Source organism: Bos mutus, chromosome 9, assembly GCF_027580195.1.
Source record: "Bos mutus isolate GX-2022 chromosome 9, NWIPB_WYAK_1.1, whole genome shotgun sequence".
Lineage (NCBI taxonomy): Eukaryota > Metazoa > Chordata > Mammalia > Artiodactyla > Bovidae > Bos > Bos mutus.
The window spans coordinates 83,906,083-83,926,744 of record NC_091625.1 but is presented as its reverse complement, the minus strand read 5'-3'; the positions used below and the strand labels follow the sequence as shown (position 1 = coordinate 83,926,744).

Here is a 20,662-nt window from a genome sequence, read left to right as displayed (position 1 = left end):
AAGCTTATTTACATGCTTTTTAGGGATGCCTTTAGTAAATTGGCACTAGGTATGTTCACTGTGGTTTTGACTTCATTGTTCATTCAGGGACAGGCCTAATGCAGTAACCTCTAGAATGTGATGACCTGTTACTGGATGAGTACAATTAGAAGATAATGAGGTACTGGAAAAGAAAAAGGAAGAAAATGAGAAAGCAAGGAAATGAACACACAAAAAAGATAACAAAAAAGATAATTTAAGCTTTTGGAATAGGAAATATATATATATATATATATATACACACACACACACACACATATATAAACCACAGCACTACAATTCTTTATCATCTTTCATTAAAAGCTGCAAGTGTAAATTAGCTACAGAAAGGCCATATGTTTACTTTGAATCAACATAAACAAACTGAGCTATTCTGTTAGGCCATAATTTTTTAATTTTTAGTTTTTGTTTTCTAATCCCCTCTGCTCATGATTTTTCATTTATGGTCTTGCTCATTTCTTCTCTTGCCATGTTGGTCTCTCTTCCATTCAAACATGGTGTTCACAGAAGGAGTGTAAATGAAGACATAGAGAAATGATTAAAGGAATAAAAAATTAGACTTGGGTTATAAGTAATTCAGAAATAAAAGACAAAAATAAGAACCAGGTGGGAACAGACTCTTTAGCATATTCTTAGCCTGTGTGAACCTGTGTATTTCCAAGCACAATTGCTGTTCATTGGCTACACGAAAATATCGACAGGAGGCAGCCCAAGCAGAAGTCCTACTCCTATAGCAGTTTCAAATAGAATTCAGTCAATTCAAAGATGATGTCCTACTGGGCACCACAGAATGATCCCCATATTTGAAATTCAGACCAGTGGGTTAACATATATGCTATTTAACTTTCTGCATTATTTGTTCCAAACCACTTTTCTATCACAGTTATAATCATAGTGCCATCATCCAAAGAATGGCCTTTATTTATCTGGTCAGTTTAGATGTGAAAACCAAACTAATCAGAGTCTGAGATGTGCAGAAGTCATCCTTTCAGACATAAAATTAGATGAAGGCTATAAGTGTAATGTTGGATTTCTTTTTTGATATATCTCTCACATTACAAATAGAACTATTAGAACTTCATAGAGGGAAATGTTGATTAGATTTTTGGACAATATGAACCATACCTTGAGCTTCATCTGTTATAACAGCTTCTTTTTTTTGACGAAAGAGTTTCCAAGGAGGTACAGGAGGTGGTTTTGGCGGTGCTATAAGGGGGCAGGATCTAGTTCTTGTCACCAGCACAGGATGGCTACAGATATGGGAAAGCCCATATTCTCTAAGCTTCTCAGCAGAATCAGCCTAAAAAGTGGAAGGCAGGGTTAAAAGGATTTTTTGTATCTGCTTTATGCATTTAAGATAACACTTTTCATCATTATAGAAATATTATCACCACTATTCTAGAGAGATATAGTGGTAATATTTCTGCATCCTTTAGCGTAAGCACCAGGGCTTCCCTGGTAGCTCAGATGGTAGAGAATCTGCCTGCAATGCAGGAGATCCAGCTTTGATCCCTGGGTCAGGAAGGTGCCCTGGAGAAGGAAATGGCAATCCACTCCAGAATTCTTGCCTGGAGAATCCCATGGACAGAGGAGCCTGGCGGGCTACAGTCCGTGGGGTTGCAAAGAGTCAGACACAACCAAGTTACTAACACGCACACATAGTGTAAGCACTATTACTGTCTGTATTTCTTTCAATCTTTTAGGGTTTCTGGGGCTCCCTTTTTTAATTTACAAAATGAGGGACTAGAACTCGAAGTCACTTTTCAGTTCTAAGATTTTAAGATTCTATGACATTGCAGAAATCTCAGCATATCAGTTTTGGTCCAAAATTAATCAACTATTACTTTTGTTGGACTTCCCTGGAGTCTCAGATGGTAAAGAATCTGCCTGCAATGTAGGAGATCCAGGTTCGATCCCTGGGTTGGGAAGATACCCTGGAGAAGGGAATGGCTACCCATCCCAGTATTCTTACCTGGAAAATTCTGTATACAGTGGAGCCTGGTGGGCTATAGTCCATATAGGGTCATAAAGAGTTGGACACAACTGAGCGACTAACACTTTCTTCAAAGGTTAAAGATTTGACACAAGTACTTAACATATAAAGTCTTTGTCAGTTTTTTTTTTTTTTTTTTGTACCAGCAATTGCTTGATAGTTTTCAAAAAACCCCACTGCCCTTACTGTGTTGGGTCCGTGAGGGTAACCAGTTGCCTTGTCTACAGTTTATGTCCTCAGGCTTCCCTACACAAAATCCCCATGATCACTCCTGACAAAGGAGGCATTCACAGAAGGGCAGATGGTCCGGGTAAATCCAAATCAAGTCATTGGAAGAAATTCAAGTCATTGTAGAAATTCAGCTACTGACTGATGGCTGAAAGATGCATAAGAAATCAAAAGGTATGTGAAGGTTGAAGTAACATACCCTGTAGTCAAATTCTGATATGCACAGTCTAAACCCTGACACATTTAAAGTAAAATAAAACATTAACTACATTAAAGTCAGTTTTGCCAATAACTGTTTTTCTTCCTAGTGGTTTTATATCATTGATTTCTATGCAAATGGCAATGTTTGAAAATGAAAATTTACAAAGCAGTCATTTGAATTAGGGTCAGAAGCTCATCTACTAGCCTATTGGAAATTACTGCCTCAGCTAGAACATGTATTATTAAGTTCAGTAGAGTTATTTAAAAGCTTTATAAATATATGGAATAAAGAGAAAAGTTACTTCAATGTTTTAAATTTTTTTTTTAAAAAAGCACTAATTTAAGGAGAGGAAATTGTCATGCCCTTTTAATCCCATCTATATGGTGGCAATTCATTGAAGAAATTCAGAAACCTCTGAAACTATGCTTTAATAATTCAAGGTCATCTCTTTGTGACCCTTTGGACTGTAGCCTGTGGGCTCCTCTGTCCACTGAATTTCCCAGGCAAGGATACTGGAGTGGGTTGCCATTTTTCCCCTCCAGGGGATCTTCCTGATCCAGGGATTGAACTGGCATCTCTTGTATCTCCTGCATTGCAGGCAGATTCTTTACCCACTGAGCCACTGGGGAAGCCCTAAGTAGTATTTATAAGTTGAATAATTTCTGGATAGTTCATACATTTGCTCTACATATCTCAGTTCCTTCTTATAATTGCAACCAAAATTGTAATCCACTTGCTTTCTCTTTTGAACAGTGGAATACCAGAAAACAAAACTATTCAAGGCATTCAGAAGATGTAAGATATAGTATTAAATAATTATGTATGGTATTTCATCTATTATATTATTTAAATAATTCACAAAAGTATTAGCTTGATGTAAAGCATGTAAGCCAGTTTCTCATACTTCACTTTATTTCCAACATACTACACAATACTTCTGAATAAGGTAAAGTAATGCTTAATAATTGTTATAGTTTGATATTGAGAAACTTTGTTCAAGGGTTCCAGATTTCCTTATATTAGAATTAGGGACTGAGAGTAACTTAAAATAGTGAAACATTCTAGTAAAATACTTAATAGGCCTCTTCAGGAAATATTTTTGAATAATTCATGTTTTTGTTGTTGTTTAAACACTAAGTTGTATCTGGCTTTTTGCAAACCCATGTACTGTAATCTGCCAGGTTCCTCTGTCCATGGGATTTCCAAGGCAAGAGTACTGGAATGGGTTGCCATTTTCCAGGGGATCTTCCTGACCCAAGGATTAAACCCGCGTCTCCTGCACTGGCAGGCAGATTCTTTACCACTGAGTCCCCAGGGAAGCCCAAATGTAAGACAAACCAGAAGTTTCCTTGCCCATAACACCCTTTCACTCCCTTACTCAGCCCACCTCAGATATTCTAAAAGTAAGGTTTGAGAAGGTAGAGGAGGCTTTTTTAGAACTCCCAGTTAACCCATTTAAATAAAAAGAAAATAATAAATAAACAAATAAACTAAAATTTAGAAGACCCAGAAGTAATAAGATGGGGGAATAAGGTAGGGTAATTTGTGACACTGTTTCTTTCCAAGTTTTGCTTTGTTTTCTTGCATTCTTTACCAATTCCTCACATAAAGATAAAGTTTTATTTTACAAGTTGGTCTTGTCTTTGGGGCTAGAAGTTTTTGCTATGTACTCCATTTAATAAAATTCCATTAGAAAGAATTTTCTTCTGTAGATTTATCTTCAAAACATGATATCGTCTTTATATTCTGATTTCTACCAAGAGACCCTGCTTATCCTAATAGCTAATGTAAAAGAATCAACAGGAGACTATAATGTTGGAGGCAGTTCATTACAGCTTGGAAGCTCATCTCATTACTATTACAGACACTGGGCCAATTTCTGAACCACTGGTCCCTGTAAGACATTTCAACCCCTACAGGGAGGATTTATAACGCTCTGCATGTCCAGGCTCCCTCCCACACCTCAGACTGCCTCTAAAACTTCTCCTTTTGCAATCTGTTCAAGCTCTAGTAGTCCCTTGAACCCAGTGGGTTATCCTTCACCTCCAAACTTTCCAACATAAGCTTCCTTCTGCTTCATGCATATGCTTTTTCCTACTTTCCAGGCTAACTTTAACGCCACAGCTGAAACAATTTTTTTTTTTTTTCCTTTGGGAAGACTTCCCTCAGTTCAGTTCAGTTGCTTAGTCGTGTCTGACTCTGTGACTCCACGGACTGCAGCACACCAGGATTCCCTGTCTATCACCAACTTCGGGAGCTTGCTCAAACCCATGTCCATAGAGTCTGTGATGTCATCCAACCATCTTATCCTCTGTTGTCCCCTTCTCCTCCTGCCTTCAATCTTTCCCAGCATCAGGGTCTTTTCCAATGAGTCAGTTCTTTGCATCAGGTGGCCAAAATATTGGAGTTTCAGCTTCAGCATCAATCCTTCCAATGAATATTCAGGGTTGTTTTCCTTTAGGATTGATTGGTTTGATCTCCTTGCAGTCTTCTCCAACACCACAGTTCAAAAGCATCAATTATTTGGTGCTCAGCTTTCTTTATGATCCAACTCTCACATCCATACATGACTACTGGAAAAATGATAGCTTTGACTAGATGAACCTTTGTCAACAAAGTAATGTCTCTGCTTTTTAATATGCTGCCTAGGTTTGTCATAGTTTTTCTTCCCAGGAGCAAGCGTTTTATAATTTCATGGCTGCAGTCACCATCTGCAGTCACCATCTGCAGTGATTTCCCTAGTCACCCACTAGACAGAAAGATGTGTCTCTGCTATGTATTCCATATACATTTTTTTTCACTCCTTCATTAATTCATTTATTGAGTTACTCATTCAATGCACTTTATTTAAATGCTACATCTACCATATTCCAAGCAACTTCTATTATGCCAATATTCTAACTTTATTACTGTTTGCTTGTCTGCTTTTCTCATCAACTCCAAACTTTGTGGGGAGAGTCCTTATTAATCACGCTCAACATGGTGTCTTCCTCAGATTCCAGCTAGTTGTTTAGCAAAGAATAATTAATTAACATCTGTTAAATTAATGAATAAACATGCGCTTTTGGGGGGTCTTTTAAATTAAAAAATTTTGTTTACCGGTTTTTCAGTCGGAAAGACAAAAGTTCAAGTGAATTTTTCTGTGCCTTCTTTTTTGGGTAATTATGATGTAAATCTTATCTTTTTGGTTTTCAATTTTAAAAAGTATTTAAGTACTTCCCATGGAACACTCCACAAAGCATGGCTCATGGTCTTTTGTAGTCCACAGTATTAGAGGGTTTAATTTCTCTGGAATAGCTAAGGCAATGGCCAGTGTCAGGTAGTAAGATTAAGAAAAATAAAAATCAGGACTGATGCAGCCATCCTAAAAAGAGACTTAAGTTGAGGGGGGGCCCTGAGAAGCACACTTGGATTTAACCATGACTAAACTTGAATAACTTTTAATTAAAAACAGAGGAACTGCCCTTTTCTCTACATTCATAATAGCACATTATGTCCTGTTGTCTTGACAATGTTACCCTTCTTACATTGCAGACTTTTGCAGTAAGGAATGTTTCCTATCTAAAAAAGAAAAGGAAAAGGTGGAGGCAGGAAGAAGGAAAGAAACGGAAGAAGAAACGATAACATTTATGCTCCTTGGTCAAATCATCCAGAAGACAAATATAAGTGCAATAATCATACAATTGGTGTATTTACATTTCAACCAAATTTCCATTCAATTTTTTAACAGTAAGCTGTTTCTAATTAATCAAATTATTATATTACTGTCTTCTTATACTTTAATGTAATGATTTCAAACACATGGAATTCTAGCAATAAAGTGCTGGATGTCTAAAAGTCCCCCTAGAAAGTTAGGGATCAATACAAATGCAATAAGATGTTTGTCTAAATAGATTGAAGAGTAATCTGGTGAGCTTTACCCTTTAAAAGGGAAGGAGAAAAAAAAATGATTTTTTATGTCCAAAACCCAAAAATAACGTAAAAATTGTGGCAAATCTACACATCTCATGTAACTGTTAAATATTACATTGTCAAATGTTTAACATCACAGGAAAATGTTAGTGATACAGTGTCAAGTGAAAAAGCTAATTTCCAAACAGAAAGTAAAATAGAATTTCCCTGAGTAAAAAATGTATACACATATACATGTAGAAAATATGCAGAGAAGAAAAAAAAAGCAAAGTACATATGCCAAAGTGTTAACAGTGCCTATGACTAGGCATTTATGTTACAAATATTCAAATTTTATTCCCTTTGTCCATATTTTCTAAATTTTCTATAAGTTGTTAACTTTCTAAGAAAAAAGTGATTAACATTTTTGTGTGTATTACTTTAAGGCATTCATAGCAGTGGTTTACTAGATATGAATTCGTTTAATTTGTCTTACGTTAAGAAAATACGTATGACCTGTTTATAGAGAGGTGATGTATTATGTATTAGAGGTGATGTATTAGAAATGATTTACACAGTTCTCACTGAAATACATAATTTGATGCCTTTGTTTACAATGAAAAGAATTGATAAACTATATGAAACTACATCTTTTTTTTTTTTTTTTCAGGTTAAACTATTGCAATCATCTGGGCTTCCCTGGTAGCTCAGCTGGTAAAGAATCTGCTTGCAGTGTGGGAGACCTGGGTTGAATCCCTGGATTGGGAAGATCCCCTGGAAAAGGCCATGGCAACCCACTCCAGTATTCTTGCCTGGAAAAACCCCATGGACAGAGAAGCCTGGTGGGCTACAGTCCATGGGGTTGGTCTCAGAGTGGGACACAATTGAGGGATTAAGCGCAGAACAGCATTAAGAAAACTTTGCCTGTACTGAGTCCCTGTACCGAAGTGTTTAATTACAGAGACAAGACTGAAATTCAAGAATAGAATTTTCATTGAATTCTGGTATATTTTCTACTTTTGTTGTTGCAAAAGGGTGTTGACAAACTTTGGAAAATTCCTAAAGAGATGGGAGTATCAGACCACCTTACCTGTCTCCAGAGAAATCTGTATGCAGGTCAAGAAGCAACAGTTAGAACTGGACGTGGAACAATAGACTGGTTCAAGATTGGGAAAGGAGTAGAGAAGGCTGTCTACTGTCACCTGGCTTATTTAACTTATATGAGAGTACATCATGCAAAATTCCAGGCTGGATGATCACAAACTGAAATCAAGATTGCTGGGAGAAATTTCAACAACCTCATATATGCAGATGATAGTATTCTAATGGCAGAAAGTGAAGAGGGGCTTCTTGATGAGGGTGCAAGAGGAGAGTGAAAAATCTGACTTGAATCTCAACATTTAAAACTAAAGATCATGGCATCTGGTCTCATCACTTCATGACAAATAGAATGGAAAAAAGTGGGAACAGGGACAGATTTTCCTTTTTTGGGCACCAAAATCACTGCAGACTGTGACTGTGGCCATGAAATTAAAAGACGCTTGCTCCGCGGAAAGAAAGCTATGACAAATCTGGACAGTGTATTAAAAAGCAGAGACATCACTTTGCTGACAAAGGTGCATTATAGTCAAAACTACGGTTTTTCCTGTAATCATGTATGAACGTGAGAGGTGGACCATAAGGAAGGCTGAATGCTGAAGAATTGATGCTTTTGGATTGTGGAGCTGGAGAAGACTCTCAAGAGTCCCTTGGACAGCAAGGAGACCAAACTAGTCAGTCTTTAAGGAAATAAACCCTGAAAATTCATTGGAAGGACTGATGCTGAAGCTGAAGCTCTAATACTTTGGCCACCTGATGTGAAGAGTCAACTAATTGCAAAAACCCTGATGCTGGGAAACACTGAAGGCAAAAGAAGGGGATAGCAGAGGATGAGATGGTTGGATGGCATTTCAGACTCAGTGGACATGAATTGAGCAAACTCTATGAGATAGTGGAGGACTGGCTTGCTGCATTCCACGGGGTTGCAAAGAGTCAGACATGACTTGGTGATGAAAAAAACACTTTACTATAACAAATGACCACAGACACACACAAACACCATAAATTATACCAAGTTTCTTGGCCTTGAGTGCTTACCATCTTCTCTAATAAAAATATCTTCTTTTCAAACAAATAGAGAGGTGTGAAGGTTGCATATACTACCATCTGAGGGGACTGAATTGCTGAAGAACCTGTAAATCCAAACATATATTGTGTCATGGAAATTCTAGCCAAAATGGGTCTGGCAGGTCATGGTAGACCATTCAAATTTCTCAATGAACTTATCTTTGCGATGAAAAATAGGTAAACGACTTTACATGCATTTAAAAAATGTTAACTCTCAAATGTACATCTATTGTATAGAATGTCTCATTAGTTTTACTTTCATATAATTCATTAAGAAATCATTTTACTTCAATGTAAAAAAGTTATTACATTAACTCACTCTAGCTATTAGCCTATGTAACTTAACTTTCATAGAATCTTTAATTTGAATTTAAAGAAGTCTGGGAGTTTCTATGTCATTTCAAGGAGAAAGAAAACACAAATTAATTCTCTCATGAGAAAGGGAAACTAAGAAGGTAATAAATTTGAAATGTATAATGCTTGTAGATTTGCTTCTGAGAATCAATATTTATTCCCTAATATCCCTGAAATTACTACATTTGATTCATGGTGTTTTTGTCCTTTAAAGATTCTGGTCAAAACAACAGAATTTATTTTCTTCTTGTTTTTATTTTTAATTGAAAAGTTTTGTTTTATTCCTTTAAAGTTCAAGCAGTTATATATAACTGCACTAGATAATGTTTATTGAAGAATAATATCTTTATGATATTGTATCATAATAATATGTATAATATCATGTATGAAACGAGTCGCCAGTTCAGGTTCGATGCACGATACTGGATGCTTGGGGCTGGTGCACTGGGACGACCCAGAGGGATGGTACGGGGAGGGAGGAGGGTTCAGGATGGGGAACACATGTATACCTGTGGTGGATTCATTTCGATATATGGCAGAACCAATACAATATTGTAAAGTTTAAAAATAAAATTAAATTAAAAAAAAATAACTCTTGTAACGATTGAAAATTTTCCTAGATGTTTGTAATGGATACTTGCTTTCTCGTGTTTGTTAATTCTGTAATACTAAGTCCAGGCAACTTAAAATTTTTTTTTGGAATGAGTTTTCACACTAAGTTGATTTTTACTGCAATTTGTTCTTGGTAAAACATTAGTGAAATCCCCATATAGCATTAGAATTAGACAGAATTACAGTTTTGTGATTTTGTGTAAATATACTGAATATAAGTTCTATTGAAGAAAAATAAGTTAAGATTTTAGTTGACAGAAGAGCACATACTTAAAAGGCTGTAAGCAGGCAAAATGACAAAATACATATTCTTTGAATTTAGGTTAGTTATATTTTACTCATAAGTATATATTTTAATCAGAAAAAATAGAGCAAAGCAAATAAATTTAGTAAATTGAATTTTATCATTGTTATAGAATATTTAATAACCAATTTTAAATAATGAAAGCCTTCTAAAAGACACTAATGGACAGGCAAGATCAGAGAGCATTTGTTTTAGACTCATGGCTAAACTAGTAAATAAATAAAGTGAAAGTGTGGAAAAAAAAAAAAAGAATAATATCTTTAAAGCCACATTATGTAAATTAGATGTGAGCCCTGGCTCACTCCAGAATGGATAAAGATGTGAAATATGCCAAACTTATAAAAATACGTTTTCACATTTAAAATGAAACTTTGTATATGTACGGGAGCAAAATTTGTCACCCCAAAATGTATCTCCTTGGCATGAGGATTATTTTAGCCTGATGCTTTTTAAGAACAGAGAACCCCAGAATTCTTTCTTTTTATCACCTCTCATAACTGTATAAAAGAATTTGAATAAAAGGCCTGGTTCAGGCATAGCACTGTCACCAGAGAGACTATAAAGAATGTGGGCCAGGTGTGTTTGGGGGCACTCAGCATAGCCTGGAGACCAGAGTCCTCTCTGTATTCCACTGTCTCTGCCTGGCAGAGCAAACATTTGTTTTGTAAACATTTGTTTTCCCATCTCCAGTGAATTGTTTTCCTCCCATTTGAAGTCACAACCCCTACCCCCTTTCTCCTTCTCTCACATGGTAGATAAGCCTCAATTACCTAACCTGTCTTTGGGTCTTTTTTTTCTTATAAGGTCCCATACGTAGTAATACATAATGATTATTATTTTTTTCCTCTGTGAATATGCCTCATGTCAATTTGATTCTTAGACCAGCTAGAAGAACCTGGAGAGACTAGAGAGAAATTTTTTCCTTCTCCAATACATATTTTTCATGGAGCAGAGATCTGAACCCAGGCAATTTTATTCCACAGTCCAAACTTTGAACTATATTCTGTTTCTTGAGGTTGACCTTAACTATGAGTTTGGTAGAAAAAAAGGCATTACTACCTTCATTTTTACAAAGAAACTCAGAAAAAAGTTTTGCAATCTCACAACTATAAATAATTATCAGTAAATTGGGGGATGTTATGTCATCAACTATCAAAAAAGATTGCTTAAGGTATCAATATAAGAAAAAAAAAATGTTTACTAGGAAATTAAAAATTCCAAAAAAATGACTAGTGTTTGTATTTTCTTTACCAAACCACCAAATATCTTTCTGCAAAAATGCAAAGCCATAGCTATGAAGCTGTTCTCACAAAAAAAACAGCAATGTATTCAGAAAGAAGACAAATGAAAAAAAAAATGATAAAGCATAATACTGGGCATAAATGGACATATTTTCATGTAAAGAGGAGTGAACTGAGAATTATACATTCTGGAAGCACCAAGATATATGACTCAATGTTAGGACTATAAAGTTTTTTAGAAAATATTTTATATATACATATATATATAGAATCTATATAAAGGAGGACATATACTAATATGTATCAATATCTAATCAAATATTTATGTAAATATACTTATATATTTTATAATGTAAAATATGTTATATATACTATAATAATATATATTAGTATATATCTTCATTCATGTAAACACTTTTGTGACTTGTACCATAAGTACTTTGATAATCTTGGCTTCTGTCTCATGTAGGATCTTGCTTCATTATGCACAACCATCTGAGAGCTTAACAATTATGGGCAACTCTGAAAAGCTTATTTAGATATATCTGAACAGGAAATACATTTCTGTGCTCCAATTATCTCCAGCATTTTAGGAAATGTGTACAATAATTATTATTCTAGGAGACTGAGAGCTTACAATCTGACAGAGACTGTAGAGAATATTGTACATCTGATGAGGGTCTTGATCCATGTATTGACCATTTGAATTTTTCCTTTTCTCTTTCCTTCTCTCCATCTTTGCTCCTCTTCTTTCCAAGGTCTTTTGCATCAGCTTTATCTAACATGTTAAAAAAAATACAATAAATCCTTTAACTACAAAATCTCAATCTATATTGCTTATTCAATTAGTGTTGAAAAAGAAAGCTAAAACAATAGTATTATTTAAGTGTAAAAAAAAATAGCCACAAACTTCCCCAAACACGACTCACCTCAAATTAGTAACATCAAAACAAAACAAAACAAAAAGCTTTAAAAATCGACATATATTGAGAAAGATATGGCATCAATGACAACAAATAATTTTATGCTAAATGTAATCAGGTGCATATAATTTATCTGTATAAAATCATGGTGTCAGGCTAGTCTCATTTTAAAAAGAAAAAAATGTATTTAAAGTTGAGTCCTAAATGTGAAGCCCTCTTAGATTCTCTTTATTTGGGGCCTGCATTTCAAGAAACTCAGCTTTCTGCCTCTAGAATATCTTCTGGTGGAGACTGGCCACCAACCAACATCCACACCAACATCTTATTATCAACAAGATGTGCATAGTAAACCCAGTACCCAGAACCATCTACCACTTGAATTTCCATCCATATTTATATTTCTGTGAAACATGTTCTCCTTCACCTTAAAAAATTCCCTGAGATTTTTTATTTCCTAATAAATCCCTTCCAATTCTAAAACAGAAATTTAAAATTTCTACCATTCAGTCTTTTGTCATTTGCTAAATTTGTAATCAGTATTGATCAGGTTGTTTTTTTAAAAATTGCATACATAAAAAAAACTATAATATTAACACCATGTGCTGTTTCTTAGCCTCTAAAATAAAATTATCCTGGCTCTTAGCTTTATAGTAGATTTAACATCTATGTTAGATACAAAGGCAAAGATAACTATAAGTGTAGGATGAAATATTTAATTTGGAAACAAGTATAAAATAATCAGAATTTTATTTTGTGGTTTGACTTCAAACTAGTTACAGGTAATGATATATGACTTCATATATGATTTTAAAAATAGGCTTCCCTGGTGGCTCTGACAGTAAAGAATCTGCCTGCAATACAATATACCTGGGTTTAATCCCTGAGTAAGGAAGAGCCCCTGGAGAAGGGAATGGCAACCCATTCCAGAATTATTGCCTGGGAAATCCCATGGACAGAGGAGCCTGGTGAGCTCTGGTCCACGAGGTTGCAGAGAGTCAGAGACAACTGAGAGACTAAAACTTTCACTTTCACTAGACGCCTATTCAAAACCCATAACTTAAAATAATATATAATAAAATCTGTAAATAGGAAAAACACACTATTTCACATAGAAATTTGGAAAGTATGCAAAAATGTTTACCATAATGTGTTTTTGCCAATACATGAATAAATTTATTGTTCGTCTGTTGTTTCATTTCACTCATCTGGCCAACCCTTCTAAGTAAAATTAGCAGCTGAGTCCTACGTCCTACTGGAGATCATCTTCCCCTCATTCTGTAAGTTTCTGCCCTATTTTAAATAATCCTGAGAACCTTCATCTCTGCCTCTACTTCACTCTCAGCTCATAAATGGTCTGCTTATAAAGAGAGAGAATAGAAGTCTTTTTTCAGAAACCCTCAACTTCTGTCTACAAACCCATTCACCCATCGATATCTACATCTATCCCCTCTCTCATGCTCGGTGCCAAGCTGTTAGGATGGAGGAGACATTGCTGCCCAGGTTGGACCAATCCCTTCACTTTGGCTCTCTGGAAACCTGTGCTATGGCTGTCATCTCAACTACCTCTTCCAAATCGCCACTTAAAAATACTTGACCCTTCTTCATTAGATAAAAGTTTAAATATTTTCCATGAATCCCTCATTTTCCTTGATAGCTTCTACTTCTATCCTTCACAGACAAATTTATAACAGGGTTGTTTATACATTATTTTACTTCCCACTTATTTCTTAATCTCTCCAGTGTGTCTTCCACTTCCATCATTTACCAGTGCCCAGTGACCTCTGTATTGTAAAATCTAACAAAGAAATTTGAACTCCCATCATACTTCAACTCTCAACACTATTTGGAACAGACAATTCTCCGATTCTTGAAATATTCTTTTCCTTTGATTTTCAACAGTGACCTGCTCTGCTGATCTTCCTATTTTCCTGGTCATTCTTTAACCTTGTTTGCCAGCTCATTATTTTGTACCAGCTCTCAGATATTTAGCTTCTTTCAGGCTTAGTCTTAAGGTTCCTAATCTTCTCACTCTACACCATCTCATTGGGAATATCATTCATCATTTAATTTAGCATGCATTTGTCAATGATTCCCAAGGGTATATCAACAGCCTGGAACTCCTGACATGAAAAGTACACTTGATTTCTTAAAGGCACCTCAAACTCTATATGTTCTAAATCATTTTGTGATCTCTCCTCATAAAGCCATTCCTCTTTTTGGCATTACCTAGCTGCATTAAACATACTACCATCTATCCAGTTCTGCAAGTAAGAATTCTACAAATTATCTTTGCCACATCCTGCTATTTTTTACTTTATAAGTATCTCTCAATAATTTACCGTATCTGCTTCTGCACCATGAAAATCCTATTAACCTACTCCAAGCTACTATCATCTCTAACATGAGCTGATACAACAGTCATCAAATTGTTTTTCCTGTGAGTTCTCACGCCACTGACCTTCCACCTCCACCTGCATTCCAAGTTTTGTTGTTTTTTTTTTTCCAGAGAACCAGAATATCCTTTTCAAAATGTGAAATAGATCATGATTCAACTCTAAACTCTTCATTAGCTGTCAACAGCTCTTTGGTAAAAATCAAATATCTTAGCATGACCTAGAAGTTTTGACATGATCACTCTCCTACCTACTTTTTCATGTTCTTCTTCAGCCACTTTATTCCTCACATCCTCTCTTCCAGCTGAGAACATCTATCAGGTCTTCCAAGTCACTGACATTTCTGCTGCTGCCTCATAATATTTATATGTGCTCTTTCTTCTACCTAGAATTCTCTTCCTTGCACAGTCCGTCATCTTCCCCCAGATATCCTAATTTTTGTGAACACAGCTCAAAATTCCTTAAGGAATTCTCCCTGGTGCCCCAGACTAGGTCTCCCATATGAACGATTTATAGTTTCCTGTATTTCCCTTCAAGACTCATGTCTTAGTATGTATTTATGATTTTTAAAATTAATGTTAGTCCTTCTCACATTACCTAAGCTCTAAGAGGTGAGATCCATGTCTGATTTTGTTCAAGTTACTGCTAATTCCTGGAACATTTATGGGTATTCTCAGCAAGTAGTACACTGATCTTTGTGACTCCATGGACTGTAGCCCGCCAGGCTCCTCTGTCCATGAAATTCTCCAGGCAAGAATACTGGAGTGGGTTGCCACTGCCTTCTCCAGGGGATCTTTCTGAGCCAGGGTTTGAACCCAAGTCTCCAGTATTGCAGGCAGACCTTTACTGACTGAGCCACCAGGGAAGCCCAGGTACATTGAATGAATGGTTAATTGGATGAATGGATGCTGCTGTTGTTAAGTCTCTAAGTCATGTCAAATTCTTAGCAACCCCATGAACTGCAGCCCGCCAGGCTCCTCTGTCCATGGGATTTCCTAGGCAAGAATACTGGAATGGGTTGCCATTTCCTTCTTTGGGTAATCTTCCCAACCCAGGGATCGAACCTGTGTCTTCTGCAGGGCAGGTGGATTCTTTACCACTGAGCTTCCTGGGAAACCCTGATAGATGCAGGGTAGACAGATGTTAATTTGTGATACACGAGAAAGAGATTCCACGTTCAAATTAATTTAGGATACACTGGGTAAAACAAATTTAACCTGGCTATTTTTTCATTTTTTCTTTATGGTATAAACTAATGCACATTAGATTATTTTAAGAGGGATCCATGATGGGGCAGATATCACACATACTTATTTTTTTTGCTTATCTTTGAGGAACATTTACAATAGTTATTTCAGGGCAATATATGATTGGAAATGCTGATGTGCAAGATCTAAATAAGAATAAAACATCAATATCTTATAAAGCATAAATATCTGAAAGACCGTTATAGATGTTATCACAGCTATACAAAATTTTAGTATTTTCTAGTATATTCAACTCTACTTGCAAGCATTATTGTTCATATGTATGGCTATATGAAATACTTTAGAAAGTATAAAATGACCAGTTATTAAATATATTTCTCACTTTAAGAGAAACACTTCTACACTTTGTAAAATAACCTGAAAAATATAATTTCTGGATTTTAACTTTCACTTTATAATAAACAACCTGCACAGTCTAATCTGTGTCCATTTCACATTTTCTGAAATAGGACCACTTTTCAGGTTTGGTATTTTGGCCCATTCCACTCTACATATGACATATAAGAAAGATGTGTTTAATGAAGGGAAACTGAAAACTTAATGTCTTTTTTTCTATATTAATACTATATTAATTTAATATCATTAAAACATATAATTACCTTTGATTACAAGGAGAGCAAAATATAGTGAAATAATTAACATAAACACCACTGCAAGCTGTAATATCCAGGAAATAGAGAAACTTCAATGACTGTTTTCACAACACTTAATAAATGACCATGCTTATAAATAGTTGTTAAATTCAGCAATGATTATAAGGCATTTATATACAATATCCATACTGAATAACATTGTGATATAAATTGTCTTACCCTTTAAAGCCCTCTCACTTTTCTCAGGCAGTTTTAGTGTTGTTATTGAATTTTCAAGTTTGAATTCCTTGCCATCTTTCACTTCTTTCCCATCCTTCACTTCTTTTCCTTGTTCTTTTAATTTGGCATCTATGTCAGTTATTTTGCTTTCAGAGCTGGACTCAGCTGACAGCTTAAACTCGGGCAATATTTCTTTCAAAAGCTCCCAAACTTTGTCCGTATATCCTGGGCTTAGGTGAAAAACAAAGTTAATTTCCAAATTAAACTTTTTACTTCACATCAAGAAATTACTGACAGAAAAAACACAAACTTGAGATTTCACAAGACCAATCAATAGTTACTTCATATTTTAATTAAAAACACCATTATGTATTCATTCATTCAACAAGCATTGATTAAGTGCCTACTCTGTGCTGGGCTTTGCTAACGCAAAGAAACCAAACACAGAGCTCCAGTTAAGATGGTGATATAGGAGGATTCTAAACTCACTCCTTCCTGGGGACACAGCAAATTTACAGCTACATACAGAACAGTTTTCTTGCGGAGGGGGTGGGGGTGAAAACTAGCTGAAGAATTCCTACATATCTGGCAAATGAGAATGGATAGAAGAGGCTGAGATACAGTCTTGCCATAAAACCCAGCCAGTTCAGTGACCCACAATTTGGAGAGAACTCACATTCTGAAGATTTTCCCTGAGGAGGCAAGGGTTTGCACCCTGCATCATCTGGCATTCCAACTTTTAAGACCTGCAGATCAGAGAGAAGTTCCCCAAACAGTTTTGAAAGCCAGAAGGGTTTGCATCCATGAGGCCCACAAGGTTATAGCAAACTCAGAAAGTGAATGTTTTAGTCACTCAGTCATGTCTGACTCTTTGTGACCCCATCAACTCTAGCCTGCCAGTCTCCTATGTCCATGGAATTCTCCAGGCAAGAATACTGGAGTGGGTAACCTATCCCTTCTCCCGTGGATCTTCCCAACCCAGGCATAAAACTGGGTTCTCCTGCATGCAGGCAGATTCTTTACCAGCTGAGCTACCAGGGAAGCTCATTGGTCTTGAGAAACACATTAAATAAAATGGACTTAGACACATACAGAACATTCCATATGAAAGCAGCAGAATACACATTTTTCTACATGGAGTATTCTCCAGAATAGATCATGTTAAGTCACAAAAAATATTTTAATGAATTCAAGAAGATTGAAATGATAGCACCCACCTTTTCCAACCACATCTTTTCTAGTTTGAAACTAGAAATTGATTACAAGAAGAAAACTTGGAAATTCACAGCTATGTGGAGATTAAACAACATGCTACTGACCAACCAATGGGTCAAAGAAGAAATCAACAAAATGCTTTGAAAGAAATAAAATGGAAGTGACAACATAACAAAATACAACAGATACAACAACAGCAAAACAAATATAATAAGATAATAAAAGTAATTCTAAGAGGTACCTCAAGAAATCAGATCTTAAAAAAACTACCTAACTTCACACCTTAAAGAACTAGAAAAGAAGAACAAATGAAGCCTAAAGTTAGTAGAAGGAAGGTAATAACAAATGTGGTGGTGGTAAGTCACTTCAGTCACGTCTGACTCTTTGAGACCCTATATGGACTGTAGCCCACCAAGCTCCTCTATCCATGGGATCCTCCAGGCAAGAGTATTGGAGTGGATTGCCATGCCCTCTTCCAGGGGATCTTCCCGAATAACAAATATCAGAGTGGAAATAAATGATTGAGAGACTAAAAAGACAATAGAAAAAATCAAAGAAACTAAGAGCTGGTTTTTTGAAAGGACAGACAAAACTGAAAAGCCCTTAACTGGACTCACTAACAAAAAACAAATACAATCAGAAATGAAACAGACATATTGTACTTAATACACAAAATACAAAGAACCATTAAAGACTACGAGAAACAAATATACAACAAATTGGACAACCTAAAAGAAATGGGTAAATTCCTAGAACATACCACTTAAAATACAAAGCAACAGAAAATCTGAACAGACCAGGTTTTAATTTTAACTAATTCAAATTAAAATCTGAATTAATCAATAAAAAGATAATCCAATTAATAAATGGGCAGAGGGGGAGGAGCTAAGATGACAGAGGAATAGAATGGGGAGACCACTTTATCCCCCACAAATTCATCAAAAGAACATTTAAATGCTGAGTAAATTCCATAAAACAATTTCTGAATGCCGGCAGAGGACATCAGGCACCTAGAAAAGCAACCCATTGTCTTTGAAAGGAGGTAGGAAAAAATATAAAAGACAAAAAAAGAGACAAAAGAGGGAGGGACGGAGCTCTGTCCCAGGAAGGGAGTCTTAAAAAGAGAGAAGTTTCCAAAAACCAGGAAACACTCTCACTGCCAAGTCTGTGCCGAGCCTTGGAAGCACAGAGGGCAACATAACAGGGAGGAAAAATAAATAAACAATTAAAACCCACAGATTATGAGCCCAACGGTAACTCCCCCAGCGGAGAAGCAGCGCAGACGCCGGGACCTGCCACTAGCAAGTGGAGGCTAGGCAGGGAGGCATGGGCTGTATTGCTTAGAGTAAAGATATGGCCTGAATGCCGCGAGTGCTATCTGAGCAAAATAATTTGGGCTAGCAAACCAGACTGTGGGATATCTACCACGTGAAAAGCCAGCCCTAACCTAAGACACCACCAGGCCCGCGCAGGGGACAAAGGACTGTACAGAGATAGCCGGCTGCAGACCATCCTCCTCCCGTGACAGGCAGCCAGAGCCGGAAGGGGGCAATCGCAGCCCTAGAGAGACATTATCTACAAAACTGTAAGCAGGGTTCTTTGCTAACTAAGACTTCTTGGGGTTCTGGACGATCAACATCTGCCTGAGAAGGTACGCTGATTGTACACCCAGAAAACCGAGCAGCGGGGAGGCGATAAGTCACAGCAACCGCGCTCGCCAAACACCTCATCACCTGAGCTGCTTGGACCTGGAAAGGGCACAAAACGCAGGCCCAACCTAGTCTGTGCCTTTGAGGACTACCCGAGTGCCTGAACCTGAGCGGCTTAGATCTGGGAGGTGCAAGCAGCCCAGGGCCGGCCTCGGATGGTTCCCGGCGAGCAACCTAGAGCCTGAGCAGTGTAGGCAGGGAGGGTACATGTGCCGTGAGCAGGGGCAGGCCCAGTGTGGCTGAGACACTGCGGGCACACGCCAGTGTTATTTGTTTGCAGCGTCCCTCCCGCCCCACAGTGCGACTGAACAAGTGAGCCTAAAAAAAAAAAAAAGTGTCCACCACCGCCCCCTTGGTATCAGGGTGGAAATCAGACACTGAAGAGACCAGCAAACAGAAGAAGCTATAACAGAGGGAACCACCTTGGAAGAGACAAGCAATAGATTAAAACCCTGTCCTTAGTACCGACTACATAGGAAGGGGCCCATAGATCTTGAGAAATATAAGCCAGACCAAGGAACTAGCCGAAAATGAACTGACCCCACAATACCCACAACAACACCAGAGAAAGTCCTAGATACATTTTTACTATTTTTATGATCTTTCTTTCTTTCTTTTTTTTTAATTTTTAAAAAATTTTTAAGTCCTCTATTACTCCTTTAATTTTTCACTTTTATAACCTACTATTACTTTGCAAAAAAAAAAAAGACCCTTTTTTTTTGAAAAGCAAACTTCATATATATATATTTTTTATAATTTTTGTGACCTTGTTTTTTTTTTTTCTTTCTTTCTTTCTTTTTTTTTTTTCTTTTTTTTTTTTAACATTGTATTTTTGAAATTCCAAACTTGACTCTAGATTTTTAATTTTAGCTTTGTGGTATTTGTTTTCAATTTTGTACCTATTTTATTTTTTTATAATTTTTGTGACTTTTTTTTCTCTCTTTCTTTCTCTTCTTCTTTTCTTTAACATTGTATTTCTGAAATTCCAAACTCTACTCTAGATTTTTAATTTATGCTTTTTGGTATTTGTTATCAATTTTGTACCTATATTTTCTTCATAATTTTTGTGACTTTGTTTTTGTTTGTTTGTTTTCTCTTTCTTTTCCTTGTTCTTTTCTTTAACATTGTATTTTTGAAATTCCAAACACTACTCTAGATTTTTAATTTTTGCTTTTAGGTATTTGTTACCAATTTTGTACCTTTAAGAACCCAATCTTCAGTACCCATTTTTAACTAGGGAGCGAGATTACTGGCTTGACTGCTCTCTCACCCTTTGGACTCTCCTTTTTCTCCACTAGGTCGCCTGTGTCTC

General features: G+C 36.4%; 1 protein-coding gene across 2 annotated transcripts in view; it reads right to left on the bottom strand.

Moving 5' to 3' along the window:
* The window catches only part of ADGB (androglobin), a 190,694-nt gene that overhangs the window by 104,379 nt on the left and 65,653 nt on the right, over positions 1–20,662 (bottom strand). For both annotated transcript variants that reach the window (XM_070376828.1, XM_070376829.1), the window contains 4 exons: positions 16,427–16,656; positions 11,668–11,808; positions 8,490–8,584; positions 1,165–1,339 (listed from right to left, as the gene is read on the bottom strand). In XM_070376828.1, coding sequence (XP_070232929.1) covers positions 1,165–1,339; positions 8,490–8,584; positions 11,668–11,808; positions 16,427–16,656 — 641 coding nt within the window. The remainder of the gene's footprint in view (positions 1–1,164; positions 1,340–8,489; positions 8,585–11,667; positions 11,809–16,426; positions 16,657–20,662) is intronic.